Here is a 16786-nt window from a genome sequence, read left to right as displayed (position 1 = left end):
TTTATAATAATAAAAATTTTATTTTTTAAAATGATGATTATAATCCTGCTTTTCATTGTGGTTGGACTTGAACATAAGTTTGATTTTGCTATAAATATTTTGATTTTTCAAAATGCAAATAGGGTTTATATCGCTTTTATGTGATTGAATTTTTTTGGGAGGAAAGAAATTTATCTGTTTTATTATATCAATATTATGTTTGATTAAATTGTTCTTCTTGGATTAGCAATTTTTATCAAACAAATTCCATTATTTTAAAATCATTCAATACTATTAATTAAATTTGATTATAATATAAATAATAATAAAATTAAAATATTAGACTATTTGTATAAATTTAAAAAAAATTACAATATAATAAATTAGAAAAATAATTTACTATTTTTATAAAATATGGTTATAATTAAATAAAATAGAAAAATAATATAAAAATTTATTATTAATCACCAAAATATATTTAATTTCTCCTTTCTATTTTAACATATTTATTCTTAATGAAAAAATTTCTATCTTTTCTTTAACTTTATAACCTCTATAAATATAAGTATAAGAGTTTATAGTTAATGTCAATTCTAGATATAGTTATATGATTTGTAAGGACTAAGATCACTTTATTCTCAGGAATCAGGTACAACCCGATATTTTTTATATAAAGAGTATATAGATTTTTTTTAATTAAAAAATAAAAATAATATGATAATAAAATAATTGAATTAAATAATTTGAATAATATTATAATTAAGGAAAAATCATAATATTTTTATGTTAATTAAAAAATTGGATCTATTTAATAAAATAGATAAATTAGTTTAATTTATTTTAAGCTCAAGGTCAATTGAGGATGTATTTAATAAATTAGATAAATTAGTTTAATTTATTTTAAGTTCAATTAGTTTAATTTATTTTAGGCTCAAGATCAATTGAGGATTAAATATTTCAAGTGGAAATTTAAGATTAATTTTTAGATAATTTTTTTTTACTAAAAGTGAAAAGTAATTTGATTCATCTCAAACCTAATTAAACTGCAATCTATACTATTATTTCCTTTTTAAATAAATTATTTTCCACATAAATACTAATAATAAATAACATAAATCTATACATTAATTTTATTTTAAAATATAGCTATTTTTGTTCTTTTATTATTTTTATATCATTTTTATTTTAAAATATAACCATTTGTATTCTTTTATTATTTTTATTTACATAACGTGACTGTACGAGCCTCCCAGCAATTTGATGATATTTCTAATTGATAAGAGGCTATTTAAATTTAGTAAATTAAATGTTAGGGCTTAGCTGTCCATACCACTCGCCTACCCTCTCCTTCCAAGTTACCGTCAAAGCTCCTTCAGTGCACCTCCAAACTATTTTCCATACGCAACTTTGGCATATATTAGTTTTAATCATTAGAAATATTATTACAGATATGGAAAGGATTTCGGTCCATGGCAGAACAAAAATTCGAAACAAGCGGTCAGCGAGGGTTCGAATCCAGCAACCCGACGAGCACTATATCTTCGATGGACAGGGTTTTCCATGGAACTGGGACGGGGGAGTGGAGTTTCTACAATCTCTGAATACGCTAGCCATCTGCGACCAGAAATACAACGGATGCCTGCTCGGTAATGGAATATTTCATCCGTTATGTTTGATATTTAAGCCAAGTCAATTTAATTCAGTTTGAATTTTGAGTGAGATTAATTATGAAAAATACGCGGGCTTGCATTATAAAATCCAAATAATAAGCTTGAATTTTGAGTGAATTAAATTATTAAAAATATACGTTTCAGTCACAGGCTTGAGTTCTAAGTTCTAAAATACAAGGTAAATACACATAAAATTAGTACGTAAACCAAAATCTAGAATTCATGCCTAGGGTTACAGAGATGCATAGGGTTACAGTCATATTAGAGTATCAGTAAAAATTCATACCTTTTTCTCCGATATAACCTCCTTCCCTTCTCTTCTTTGTGGAGCGTCCAAGGCTGCATATAGAATCGATATTATGTTTCTGAAATCCAATCTCATTATTGAACAACAACAGTGTAAAAGTTGCACCCACTTCACAGATATCTTTGCTCGTAATTACAAATTCCAACGAAGGTTTAACACCAGATGCATAGTTGTTATCCTCTGCATTCTGCAGTCAAACCACCATTTTTTAAGTATTGCACACCAAAAAAGATAAAACCTATTTGATAATTTGAAGCAGGTTAATTGACTAGGTTATTTGCAAGAGTATTTTTGTGTTAGGCAGAAACTTCTGTATCAGGCTAGTGATCCACATAATGTTGCCTATCTGAGGTATTACATTCCGTCTATGCCTGGTAAAATTCCTGATCTCATTAATCAGTACATAGCAGATCATAAAGTGAATTTGGAAGGACAATCATTTGCAACTATTCACCAAATGATTATCACAATCTTCCAGAAAGCAAAGCTAAAAAGGATTTTTCCAAACAAATGCACTTTAGCACAAAGCTTTGCAATAATTTCAAAGAAACTTATAATTTTGGTTGTCATAAGAAAAGCGAAAAAAAAGGTTTCTAAAAAGACAAAGTTTGACAAGTCCTACTCTTGCAAGACTGATAAATACTTTCCTAAAAAGAAAAAGTACTTTCTTCCAAAAGATCATTTAAAGGAAGAAGGGTAGTATTTAGGAAAAAATCAAAACCTTCTAAAAAAGTTGGGTGTTTTATTTGTGGTAAAGAAGGTCATTATGCTAACACTTGCAGAGAAAGAAAAGATAAGAAACAGATGAAGATAATGGATATCTTTTCTACAATCCATGATCCACAAGATTGGGATCTCATATCCCACTCTGATGGAGAATATTTTGAGGTTTCAAGTTCTTCTTCAGAATCTTTAAATAATGAAATTCCTGAAATCAGGAAATTAACAATTGATTCAGAATCATCTGATTCTGATGAAACATTCATTCCTGATATTAAAATGTTCAGTTTAAATTCTTCATGAGATATACAAGCAAAGATTGCAGCAGTCAAAGCTGGTCTAGCACAGTTAGATCTAGTTCAGTTTACAGCAAGAAGAAGATTGACTAAAAAACTTGAGAATCTTGAGAAACAACTGCCATCTAAAAAGAAAGAAAGATTTTCAGAAGAAGAAAGAGATGATGATGAATTCATCGAAAGAGAGTTCAATTCAATGTTCAAACCTTTGCAGATTTCCGTATCTCCAGGTATGAATCAAATTGATGCTCTTAAGAAGAAGATCACAGATTTGGAATCTTCAATTCATCATACAAGGTCATAAATGATACAGTTGTCATCCAAGCTTCAATTACTTATTTCTGATTATGATGATTGTAATTCTAAATTAACAAGTTTATTGATGAAAAATGTTCCAGTTATTGAAGAGATATCTCCAAAGAAAAATGTTGAGCTGTTTAATGTTATGGGCATTGGAGATAGAGTGGTTATTCCAATAAGAATTAAAGTCCCTAGCATTAAACCTTATACTTTGGATGCTCAAATAGATTCTGGTGCTATGAGTAGCTGCTGCAAATACAAAGCCATTCCACATTATTATTGGCAGCCTACTAAACTCCAATTCAGGGCTATCACTGGTGATTTAATGGAAATAAGTCATATAGCTCCTGAATTTCCTATTTTCTTGAATGATGTACAGGTATTTGTCACTTTGTATAGTTTTGATACTGGCGCTGACATTTTGTTAGGACAAGATTTTTTGAAGAAATATTTGCCAGTCACTTTTGGGCAAGATTATGCTATATTCTCCACCACTGTTGGTCCTATCACAGTCCCTGCTTCCTGTGACTACAAAATCAATGTGCAGCCTGAAGATGAGGATCCTCTCCAGTATAGTCTACAAGATCTGAACAAGATTAATAAGATTGTAAAAAATGCAGAGTTACATGGTCCCAAGACTTTGCAACAAATTTCTGATAGGCTTTGTGCAGATTGTACCTCCAGTAGGCCAGATGCCTTTTGGGTACGAGAAAATTATTTTGTTGCACTACCTTACAAAGAAGGATATGTTCCTAGGCCACAAAAAGCTAGTGCAAATCATATGAGTCCAAAAGAGTAAGAATTGTGCAAAGCAGAAATTGAACAGCTGTTAGAATAGAAGTTTATTGAAAGCTATAGGAGCCCTTGGGCTTGCCCAACTTTTTATGTCAATAAGCACAGTGAGCAGAAAAGAGGTAAGAAAAGACTTGTGATTAATTATAAAGCATTGAATGATGCTTTTTTTCCTATTCGATATCCTCTGTGTTTAGTCAATTTAGTGTTCCTAAATTGATATCATTAATTGTCAACCCGGGGCTCGTAAGCTGATGAAGTGAAGGTGTACTATATGTACTTAAGCAACCTCTTAGAGCTTTTTGTCGTTTGGGGTGTTGTTTGTGGTTAATTTATCTTCCTAAGATGGAGTGATGATTATAAACAGATGAGTGAAAGTGTGTGTAAGGTGAATTCTAGATGAGTGAGAGTGTGTGATTGGTGGTTTCTAACTACTTGCTGAATTTGTAAAGGAAAAGAACTTAAAAGAAATAAATAACTTGAAATGAATTGAAAGCAAAGAACCACTTTCTAATGGCATTAGTCACTACTCATGTTGCTGCAAATAAAAAATAAGAAAATCACTTCAAAGACCAATGATAATGTTTATCTCTTCCTAACTCTCTGCTTCTAACACATAGTACTGTGTAAAACACGATTAGGAAGTAGCTAAAGACAAGTCTAAGAAATGATAAAACTCTAAATGACAAATTATAACACTACTATGCCTTTTTCCATCATACTGCTTCCTACATACATGGTTATGTGTAACAAGTGGAAAAAGAGTTAGTGCTATAAGCCAAGACTACTTCAAAACAAGCTGTAATTCATTAGTATTCTGCTCTCTTAAAGATAAACAATTCATGATAAAGAGACCATTAATCAGTTAGCATACAACTTGTGAAACTAAACTAAAAGCTAACTAGAAAAAAGAGTAAAAGGGCAGCACTATGAATATGACAACTACAACTACCACTAGATATAAAGCAAATACACAAGCACACACACAATCCCGGGTTAAAAACCTGCAGAAAAACAAATCTGATCAGTCAAAGTAAAGGCTGCAAATGAAATAGCAATGAAAATAAATCAAGCTGTACATATTTCAAGAAAAGGAAATGCTGAATGTAAAATAAGGAAATTGCAAGAATATAAACATGAAATACTATACAAGGGCTGTCATGAATGGGGGCCCTCCATCCATGAAACCCACAGAAGACTCAGGTACTTGAAAACGTCAACACAACACTGTTTTTCTATTACTCCATATGCAGAAAAATACAGTCAAGAGTGCTAGAACAACACTATAAAAACAGAGTCTTGAAATGCACTAAAATTATAACAAGTTCATAAAACACAACAGCTAAAAAGTAACATTAAGCGTACGCAGACGCAAGTTTTTATAGGCATCTGAAAGATGGCCTAATGCGTAAAGCTAAAACTGAAAAATAACTAATCTGTCATGCGTAATCAAGGTTCAGCAACACGTCATAAGCCTCGTGGATGAGCTGGAGGTTCTGGTCGTCATGGGAATTGAATCCAGAGTTGGATTATGTCCCCCACAACCTGCGTAACACGGACAAATCACCGTTTGCACTGACATGACCCAACAGCTTACGCATCACCGTTAAGCTGCCTTTGTTGACCGTGGCTTGACCCTCGTTGACCGGAGGTGTAGATGATGTGGCTGGCCGAACCAATAGCACAAGAACCTCGAGCACCTTGATTCCCACGTGCCCATGTGGTTCGTTTTGCAAAATGACACGTGGAACCTTGAGATTAACAAAAAGGCTGCGGAATCATCAGATGGCTGCGGAATCGCTGAATGGCTGCGGAATTGCCAGACAGCTGCGGAATCTCTGTAAATATGTCAAAATCTAAACAAAACAGTCACACATTAGCAAAGTTCACTTGATCATGCTTAAGGACATCTAATGTAATGATCTGGGTAGGTTTACAATGAAAATGAGGTGAAAGAGAGAGATAAGTGAGGAAAAACAATAGGTAATAATGGATGATGAGGTGCAAGTTAGAGGCTCTACATACCCCCACTACGAGGGCATTGCATGTCCTCATGCAAAAACACTGCTTAATCAACCTGCTGAGATGCCTCTGCTAAGACATCTAATCTTCTCTTCTTCCTCTGTGTGGCCACATTAACTCTTGGTTTCTTTACCAAGCATCTGAACTTTAGATTGACCAAGGCTCTACTTAATTTTCTGCATTTCTTCCTTAGCTTTTTGTTATTCCTTTGCCACAGGCCCAGATGTAGCATGGTGTTATCATGAATCATCTTATCCACTTTAGCTTGCTCCTTCAATTTTTCATTTTCTTGCATGATATGGCGATTTAGAACCTCAATCTCAAAAATTTCTTGTTTTAGTGAGTGAACTTGCTGCTCCAAAGGTTGAACATTGCTTGGACCAGCATCTGCTTGTTCCAACGTCTCCAGGTAATTATAAACTTTCTGCTAATCTGGGTCAACCTCTGGTGACTTCTTTGGACTAGGTTCATACTCAAATTCGGATCCATGTTCATATTCAAGTTCATGCTCAAAAGGACTTTCCTCACGTGGAGGACTAGTCTCAACATATTCAGCGTGTGGAGGACTTTTCTCAAAGTCAGGTTTTGTAGCAACCTTTTCAGGTGTGCTCAAGTCAATGATGAGTGACTTTTTACCCTTTGTGGCCCCCACTTTATCTTGTATCCTTCTGCTCCTTCTCACGGTGGTGATGCTCTGTTTTTCTTTTTGTGCCTTTTGCTTTTGTTTTTCCACCTTCTTGGAAAGGGCAGTCTCATGGAGTTTGGCCATTCTTTGTGCTAAGGGCTGAGTGTCTTCTTCACTAGAATTCTCAGGAGTGAGGTAGGTTTCTTGGACTACAGCTTTGCCTTTATCTTTCTTTTGTTTCTTCCTACTCTCTTTTCTCTTTTGAGCAACTTCTTGGGCAAGTTCTGAAAGGGTTTCTGTGATAATTCCTTGAGCTGTTTGGTCATCAACTTCAGTAAGTCCAGGATCAATTTCCTGTTCAGAATGATGTACATCAGTTTCCTCATCAAACTGTTCTTGGACAGTTTCTTCTTGGACAGTTGTTTCAAGGACAGTAGTTTCAGGAACAGTAGTTTCTGCTTGGGCAATAATTTCTGGGTTAACTCCCTCTCCTCTTTTTCTCCTACTCCTTTTAGGTACTTGAGGGGAACCACCAGAAGTTTCTCCTATTTCTTGAAAATGATTTCTTATAAGAAATCTCTCCCATGTGTCTCTTTTTGATTTCAACTGTTCCTCAACTAGCATTTTAACAAGACCATGATGATATAGATGTGGTTCAATATTTCTTGGGTTCCTTTGGACAATTGCACACATTTTCTTAAGACTTGAGAGTAGAAAGTATGGAAGGTTAATATCATCTCCTAGGAAGTGCATCATGACCTTAGCATGGTAAACATATAAAACTCCAAATCTTCCCTCACAAGTGAAGAATTTTTGCACTAATAAAAGTAAAGTTGTCCATTCTTCCTTGACATAAGTAACCGGAATCCCTTTTGTAAAGATGCTGGTATCCATACCTGGGTTCTTTAAGATTTGCTTCCACTGTTGATCTTGAACTGACCGGTTTTTAAACCATCTTTCTCCAGTTTGTGGGAGTGAGATGGCTTGTGCTATGCTGCCCTCAGTGACTGTAAACTTTAAATCCCCTATCTCCACTTGATTATCTTTGTCTCTAAAGGAACGTGCAAAGGCCTTCGTAACCTCTTTGTGGTAACCTCTGAACTTCTGGATGCATTGTAGCCAGTTTGCTTTCTGCAACGCTTCTTTAACTTGAGGATATCCCTCCAGAAATTTTGAACCCTCTGGTTCTGCCCTTAAGAGTTTACCCATTGGCTCTACGGCTCTGTTCTAAAACTTTTGGAAGAAAGGTTACACGGCTTCAACAGTGGCCTTAACACAGTAAATTTACGGCTCTGTTCTAGAACTTTTTGGAAAAGGAGGTTACACGGCTTCAGCAGTGGCCTTAACACAGTAAATTTACGGCCTTGACACAGTGGATTTACGGCCTTGACACAGTGGATTTACGGCTCTTGATACAGTGGATTTACGGTGCTAATATAACAGCCGTAACCTACTTTCACTGGTAATCAGAATTAGCAGAGAGGAAGGAGTAAAACAGAGTATGGCTAATGGTAGCAGCGTAGTGAGCACAGCGGAATAAGGAAATTGTGGAAATGAAACAGCGTGAATGGAATGATACGAGCGTAGGAGGGTAGAAGGGTTATGAAATGATGAGTAGAAACGGTTAGGTCCTTAGGTTTCGGTCATAGATTTACACTTGGCTGCGGGATTATGTCATAGAGAGACGTAGTACAGTAGGCTACGTCACTTAGGTACGAAAACCTTAATGGAAGAACAGCCGCAATTGAAAAAACGTGATGAACAAGGACTGATAGGTTTGGGGGATACGTGGATTTATGGTCGTATAATGGAAAAGCCTGGCAATCATTACATTAAGTGGCAAAAAACATAACCCAGAAACTTTGCAAAATGAGATAACCGTAAGTTTAGGATTTAGATCATACCTCATATCCACGCTTGGATTGCCTTTGATCATTTGCCACTAACCCTTCATTGATTTATTGCTATTGCATGACTCTTTTTCACTTATTGTTGATGACTACTGAACTGTAAAAAAAATTTCAAACAGACTGTGTTTTTTTTATGCAGGTGCAGAGGGCTGCGGAATGGCTGAATGGCTGTAGAATTGCCAGACAGCTGCGGAAACTGCAGTGGTACCCTCCGGCTGCACAAAAACAACTTTAGCTATCTAAAAAATGACTTTATTGATGGAATGAAATGTAATGAATGGATGGATGGATGAAAAGAAATGAGGTGGAGTGAAAATGAATGAGATGGTGGATGAAATGGCTGTAATGATGAAATGAGATGAAATAAGGAGAGAAAGAGATTTTTTATTTTTTTTTATAAAATATGAGGTGTCAGGTGACCCTGATTTTCACCTCAAATTTTCTGTATAGGACTGCCAATCAGAGACTGGTTTTCAGGCCTATACACTTATTATTATTATTATTATTATTTTTTTTTTTTTTTCAAAAACCAAAGCTTAGGCTGATGGAGGAGAAGAATCCTTCTCCACCAATCTGATTGCAGAATCTTCTTTAAACAATTTGACAAACTCTTCTTTTGAGAATGGCTTTTGGTAGATCTTCAAGCGATGGCCATTCACAATAAGAGGAGTATGAAATTCATCAATAGTTTTTACTCGAACTGCTCCATTGCTAAAGACTTCATCAATCTCATATGGCCCAAGCCAATGAGTTTGAAACTTTCCTTTGAAGTCTTTGAACTTTGAATCAAACAATAGAGCCCAATCTCCTTTCTGAAACTTTCTTTCTTTGATATGACGATCATGCCATTTAGATCTTTGGTGCTGAACTAGATCGGTCCTTAGAATTGCATCTTGTCTTATTTCATCTAGCTCATTTAGTTGGTCCATTCTGTGTTTTTGGGCTTCTGAGAGGCTCATTCCCAATTGGACTGCCATCTTGAAGGTCTTGATTTGGAACTCAATAGGAAGCAGGACTTCCTTCCCATAAACAAGTTCATAGGGAGAATGTCCTGTTGTGTTCTTCCATGTAGTTCTATAGGCCCATAAGGCTTCAGGGAGCCTTTCCGCCCAATCTCTTCTATGAAGATGAACAGTCTTGGTGATAATGCCTTCAAGAACTTTATTGGTAGATTCCACTTGGCCATTTGATTGTGGATGGTATGGAATAGATGTTCTGTGCTTGATCTTATATTCCTCCATCAGCTTCTCCATCAATTTAGATGTAAACTGGCTGCCCTGATCTGTCACAATTTCCCTTGGGACACCAAAACGAGTGAAAATATCCTCAAAAATAAATTGAACAACTGAATTTTCAGTGGCAGAAGGCAATGCTTTTGCTTCTACCCACTTAGTAACATAATCAGTACAAACCAGTATATACTTCTTTTTCTTTGATGGAGGATTAATTGGTCCAACGAAATCTAGAGCCCATTTCTCAAAGGGTTCGATGCATACCTGAGGCTGTAGAGGCATTTCATTTGAAGGAGTTGGTTTCCCAACTCTTTGGCAGCTGTCACACCTTCTAACATACTGCTTTGCATCTTTAAAGAGAGAAGGCCAATAATATCCTAAAGAAAGGATTTTATAGGTTGTCCTCTTGTCAGCAAAGTGCCCGCCGCATGGTTCATCATGACATGCCTTAAGGATGTCAGGCATTTCATCTTCCCGAACACACCTTCTGATTATACAATCTGGCCCTGTTTTGAACAATTCATTAGAAATCCAAGAAAAATGTGAACTCTCCTGAATGATTTTCCTTTTCTCATTAGGAAATAAGTGTAGAGGTAGCTTCCCTGTAACTAGATAATTAGCCATATCTGCATACCAAGGAGTCTTGGTAGTCACTGCAAACAAGTATTCATCTGGAAACTTATCTTCTACTGGAGAATCTTCATTAGTGTTTTGGATTCTAGACAAGAAATCAGCTACTGTGTTTTGCTTTCCAGGTCTATCTAACACAGTAATGTTGAATTCTTGTAAAAGTAAAAGCCATCTTGTAACTCTACCATTAGTGACAGGTTTGTTCATTAAATATCTTATGGCAGAGTGATCAGTATGGACAAAGGTTTCATAGCCGGTTATGTAGTGTTTAAACTTATTGATCGCATGTACCACAGCTAAGAACTCTTTTTCTGTAACAGTATAATTTAACTCAGTGGGAGTCAAATTTTTACTGGTGTAATAAATGGCATAAGGGATCAAGTCCTTTTGTCCCAAAACAGCTCCTAGAGCTGTATCTGAAGCATCAGTGGAAATGTGGAAAGGGAGTTTCCAATTTGGCCCCCTTAAGATGGGTGCTTCAGATATTCTAGTCTTTAAAGCTTCAAAAGCAGATTGACACTCAGGATCCCATTTGAACTCACAGTCCTTAGTAAGCAATTTGAAAAGAGGAGATGCTATCTTAGTGAAGTTTTCAATAAATCTTCTGTAATATCCAGTAAACCCAAGAAAACTTCTAACATCCTTCTGGCAATTTGGAATAGGTAACTTAGAGATGACTTCAACTTTGGATCTATCAACCTTAATCCCATCTCCTGAAATATGATGTCCTAAAACAATCCCTTCAGTAAACATCATAAAACACTTTTCATGACTTAAAGAAAGATTTGTTTCCTTACATCTTACCAGTACTTTTTCCAAATTTTCCAAAGCTTCTTCAAATGTATTACCATAAACTGTGAAATCGTCCATGTAAACCTCTACACAATCATGAATTAGATCTGAAAAGATTCCTAGTACAGCCCTTTGAAATGTAGCGGGTGCATTGCACAATCCAAAAGGAAGTACTCGGTAGGCAAAAGTTCCCCAAGGACAAGTAAATGTGGTTTTGTCTTGATCTTCAGGTGCTACCTGAATTTGATTATACCCACTAAAACCATCCAAAAATGAGAAATACTTTTTACCTGCTAAAGTATCTAGTACCTGATCAATAAAAGGTAGAGGAAAATGATCCTTTAAGGTGGCCTTGTTCAATTCTCGATAATCAATGCAAACTCTCCATTTACCATTCTTTTTGGGCACTATAACCAAGGGAGAAACCCATTGGCTATCTGAAATGGGGTAAATGAAGTTTACCTTGAGCAATTTTTGAAGTTCTTCTTTCACAATTTCCCTAAGGTTTGGATTCATCCGTCTCTGTGGTTGCCTAATAGGTCTGCTGTTTTTTTCAATATAGATGTGATGAATACAAGTCTTAGGATCGATTCCTTTCATGTCAGTGTATTCCCATGCAAATGCTGTAGAATGCTTTTGCAAAAGTTTGGTTAACTCTTCTTGTTGTGGTCTTTCCAAGTTTCTGTTAATGTTCAAAGTTTTTCCTGGAAGGATTTCAACTGTAGAACTACCAAACTCTTCCATTGAGAAGAGAGACATCTGTCTAGAGGAGAGATATTCAATGTCTGCATCTATCTGAAAATGTGCAGAGTCATATTCTAAAGATACTTCAAAATTTTCTAATGTATTTAGAATTTGACTATCTTCACTAATCTCAGAGATGGTTAGAACAGGTTGTATAGTATCTTCATCATCTACCCATTCATCTTCTCCTATTTCTGTTATAGCTTTTGCTGGGGGATACAAGTTGAATTTCTTGGTGGAATTACCATCTGATATATACATGTCCCCAGACCTACAACTGATGAAAGCATCAGCTGTTGCTAGCCAAGGTCTTCCTAAGATAAGAGGATGTCCTCCTAGATTGTTCTTGGGAGTTAAAATCATAAAATCAACTGGATATTCCCAAGAATCTAGAGAGACTGGAATGTCTTCCAATACACCATCAGGTTTAATGATTGATCTATCTGCAAGTTGCAGTAAAGTAGGTGTAAAGAGAAGGTTAGGAAGCTTTAACTGATCCATGGTCTGTCTACTCATGATGTTGATAGCGGCTCCTAAGTCAATCAAAGTATTTGGGATTTCAACCCCATTAATATGAGTTTTGACAATAGGACTACCGGGATCCACATACTTTTGCATGGTAATTTTGCCCATCATAATGTCTGCAATTTTTCCAACTAGATGTATCCTTTTGGTATCTCTGGTTATTTTTACTGTTTTCTTCAAACTCAACTCCTTTATTGTCTTTGCTAGAATGGGAATTTCTTTAATGGCTTGTAACAAGGGAATCTTGATACAAACATTCTTCAATTCATCTAGAAAACTATAGTCAGGCAACCAAATTTGTTTTTCCACTCCTTTGTCAATTTGTAATCTTTCAGGAAAAGGAGGTGTAGCTAAAGATGTAGGTTGCTCAACTATGGGAGTTGTAGAGGTTGATTCTTTTTCTTTTTCTTTTTGGATATTTTGGTTTTGAAGTGATACTTCAGAACCTTTATTGACTTTGAGAGATTCTTCCTCAGAAATGCTTGGTTGTTGAACACTTGTAGAAGGTTGATCTAGGATTCTACCTGATCTGAGTTGTACTTCATTGAGAGGAACAACCATATAGGTAGGGAATGGTTGACCTTCCATCATGTAAGCATTTTGAGGGTTCCTATTATTTGGATTTGGTAATGGCTGAAAGGGAAGTTGATTTGACTTCTGCTGGGAGAGTTGAGAATTTTGATTTTGTGGAGGAGGTTGTTGTTGTTGAGGGTATGGCAATGATAATTGTTGACCTTGATTTGGAAGTTGTGGGGCTTGCTGATTCTGAAATGATGGAGGATATTGATAGAATTGAGCAAGTCTCCCATAAGGATTTTGCATGCTTTGTATCCATGCTTGAAAAGCATTTTGAGGTTGAGACCAAGTTTGTTGCCAAGGATTCCAATTTGGTTGGGGTTGAAAATTCATAGAGTTGTTAAACCCCTGATTTTGTTGCCCTTGCCAAGGTCTCCTTGCAACAAAACAGAGAGATTCAAGTGTGTTTGGATCCTCTTGAAAGACTGCTTTGAGGCCAGGAATTGAAGGACAATCCTTGGTCTCATGAGTTTCTGAGCAAATTACACATGTTTCTACAACGTGTGCATCTAAGGGACATTCCCTTAAAGCATGTTTCTTTCTACATTTCGGGCAAAAAATAGCCAATGCCTCAGCTTCTGCTTGCTGTTTATTGTGAATCTTAAGGGTATCTAGTTGTTCACTAAGACTCCCTAAGATGTCAGTTTTGAATTCATCAAGCATATTGCCAATTTCAGCCCTACTTACTGATCCTGTTGCAGATTTATTTGCTCTAAGGAGAGAGGGATCTCTAGGCCCTTTTTGAGTTTTTGATTTGCCCCTTGAGAGATGGATACAGAGTTCTGCTATATCATTGAGTGAAAGTTGAGAAATATCCCCTTTCCCCATCATGTTTAAGATATCTATCCATTCATCCCTAATGGCTTTTAATAAGAGGGCTTTTAAGGTCTCTTCATCCAAAGTACTCATTTTTGCTCTTTTCAAGTTATATTGAAATCTTTCAAGCAAATCTTCCAAACTTTCATCTTCTCTTTGTATCATTTTAAATACCTCGTCTTTGTGATTAGTAGGCGTACAATAGTCCTGATACCTATCCAAAAAGGTTTGTTTCATTTCATCCCAAGACCTAATGGATTGAGTGAGTAACCCCATGAACCATTTCAAAGCTTGATCTTTTAATGTTGAGGGGAACAATTTGAGTTTTTGAGTATCATCCAGATAGTCATAAGTTCGACACACAACTTCAAATTCAAACAAAAATGTTTCAGGGTCCTCAGTTCTTAACCCATGGAAATTTGGGAGGACAGATGGTGATATGTTTTTCATAGTAGCTCGGGAATCCTCATTAACAATGGGAAACCCAAATGAGTTATCCCCATCTCTATTTCCTCCTCCAAAGGGACCTCTACCACCTCCATTATTATTGTTGTTTCCTCCTCCTCTACCTCTACCACCTCCTTCTTCCTCTGCCATGATGGTTCTCCTAGGGATTTCAAAATCTTCTGGTTCCTCTACAAAGGGTGAATGAGAAGAGATTTCTCCTTCTTCTTCAGGTGATTCTACTTCCTCAATTACAATTGGTCTTCCTGTAGGAGAAAGAGAAGAGTCTCTTCCTGGTTCAAACTCAATAGAAGGTGTAGGAGAGTCAACTCTTGGCTCTTGAATTCCAGGAATTCTAGGACTAGGAGTTTCGGTTGGAGATAAGGGAGGTGTCTCTTGTCTATCCCTTGAAGCAGATGGACTTGTAAAGATTGAATTTCGAGCTCTAGCTAAAAACCTTCCTCTAGAATCTCTAGCTCTATGCATGTCATTTTTTTATTATTATTTTATCTTCAAGTTAAGTTAATAGTTCTTTTTCTGATCTTCCAGGTCACTCTAGGTGCAAGAAGAGAGCATACTCAAGAAACTACTAAATCAATAACTTTCTCTTTTCTGATCCTCCAGATCACTTTGAAGTGCAAGAGGAGAGCATACTTTGATAGGTTATCAACTTCTTTCCTTGAAATTTTATGTTTTTTTTTTCTAAGAATATGGCTACTTAATTTCACTTCCCCGGCAACGGCACCAAAATGTTTAGTCAATTTAGTGTTCCTAAATTGATATCATTAATTGTCAACCCGGGGCTCGTAAGCTGATGAAGTGAAGGTGTACTATATGTACTTAAGCAACCTCTTAGAGCTTTTTGTCGTTTGGGGTGTTGTTTATGGTTAATTTATCTTCCTAAGATGGAGTGATGATTATAAACAGATGAGTGCTAGTGTGTGTAAGGTGAATTCTAGATGAGTGAGGGTGTGTGATTGGTGGTTTTTAACTACTTGCTGAATTTGTAAAGGAAAAACTTAAAGGAAATAAATAACTTGAAATGAATTGAAAGCAAAGAACCACTTTCTAATGGCATTAGTCACTACTCATGTTGCTGCAAATAAAAAATAAGAAAATCACTTCAAAGACCAATGATAATGTTTATCTCTTCCTAACTCTCTGCTTCTAACACATAGTACTGTGTAAAACACGATTAGGAAGTAGCTAAAGACAAGTCTAAGAAATGATAAAACTCTAAATGACAAATTATAACACTACTATGCCTTTTTCCATCATACTGCTTCCTACATACATGGTTATGTGTAACAAGTGGAAAAAGAGTTAGTGCTATAAGCCAAGACTACTTCAAAACAAGCTGTAATTCATTAGTATTCTGCTCTCTTAAAGATAAACAATTCATGATAAAGAGACCATTAATCAGTTAGCATACAACTTGTGAAACTAAACTAAAAGCTAACTAGAAAACAGAGTAAAAGGGCAGCACTATGAATATGACAACTGCAACTACCACTAGATATAAAGCAAATACACAAGCACACACACAATCCCGGGTTAAAAACCTGCAGAAAAACAAATCTGATCAGTCAAAGTAAAGGCTGCAAATGAAATAGCAATGAAAATAAATCAAGCTGTACATATTTCAAGAAAAGGAAATGCTGAATGTAAAATAAGGAAATTGCAAGAATATAAACATGAAATACTATACAAGGGCTGTCATGAACGGGGGCCCTCCATCCATAAAACCCACAGAAGACTCAGGTACTTGAAAACGTCAACACAGCACTGTTTTTCTATTACTCCATATGCAGAAAAATACAGTCAAGAGTGCTAGAACAACACTATAAAAATAGAGTCTTGGAATGCACTAACATTATAACAAGTTCATAAAACACAACAGCTAAAAAGTAACATTAAGCGTACGCAGACGCAAGTTTTTATAGGCATCTGAAAGATGGCCTAATGCGTAAAGCTAAAACTGAAAAATAACTAATCTGTCATGCGTAATCAAGGTTCAGCAACACGTCATAAGCCTCGTGGATGAGCTGGAGGTTCTGGTCGTCATGGGAATTGAATCCAGAGTTGGATTATGTCCCCCACAACCTGCGTAACACGGACAAATCACCGTTTGCACTGACGTGACCCAACAGCTTACGCATCACCGTTAAGCTGCCTTTGTTGACCGTGGCTTGACCCTCGTTGACCGGAGGTGTAGATGATGTGGCTGGCCGAACCAATAGCACAAGAACCTCGAGCACCTTGATTCCCACATGCCCATGTGGTTCGTTTTGCAAAATGACACGTGGAACCTTGAGATTAACAAAAAGGCTGCGGAATCATCAGATGGCTGCGGAATCGCTGAATGGCTGCGGAATTGCCAGACAGCTGCGGAATCTCTGTAAATAT

The 16786-nt window shown here is 36.1% G+C and overlaps 1 protein-coding gene across 1 annotated transcript in view; it reads left to right on the top strand.

Annotated features, from left to right (window-relative positions):
* The first annotated feature begins 1429 nt into the window (after positions 1-1429).
* The window catches only part of LOC149201015 (uncharacterized), a 30584-nt gene continuing 15227 nt past the window's right edge, over positions 1430-16786 (top strand). Inside the window, exons 1-3 of the mRNA XM_089401165.1 lie at positions 1430-1625; positions 3371-3438; positions 3652-3842. Of these exons, the coding sequence (XP_089257291.1) occupies positions 1430-1625; positions 3371-3438; positions 3652-3842 (455 nt within the window). The remainder of the gene's footprint in view (positions 1626-3370; positions 3439-3651; positions 3843-16786) is intronic.

Source organism: Pinus tabuliformis, chromosome 2_1, assembly GCF_031772625.1.
Source record: "Pinus tabuliformis cultivar Carrire ecotype Pingquan chromosome 2_1, CPIR1, whole genome shotgun sequence".
Lineage (NCBI taxonomy): Eukaryota > Viridiplantae > Streptophyta > Pinopsida > Pinales > Pinaceae > Pinus > Pinus tabuliformis.
This window is presented reverse-complemented; position numbering and strand designations above follow the sequence as displayed.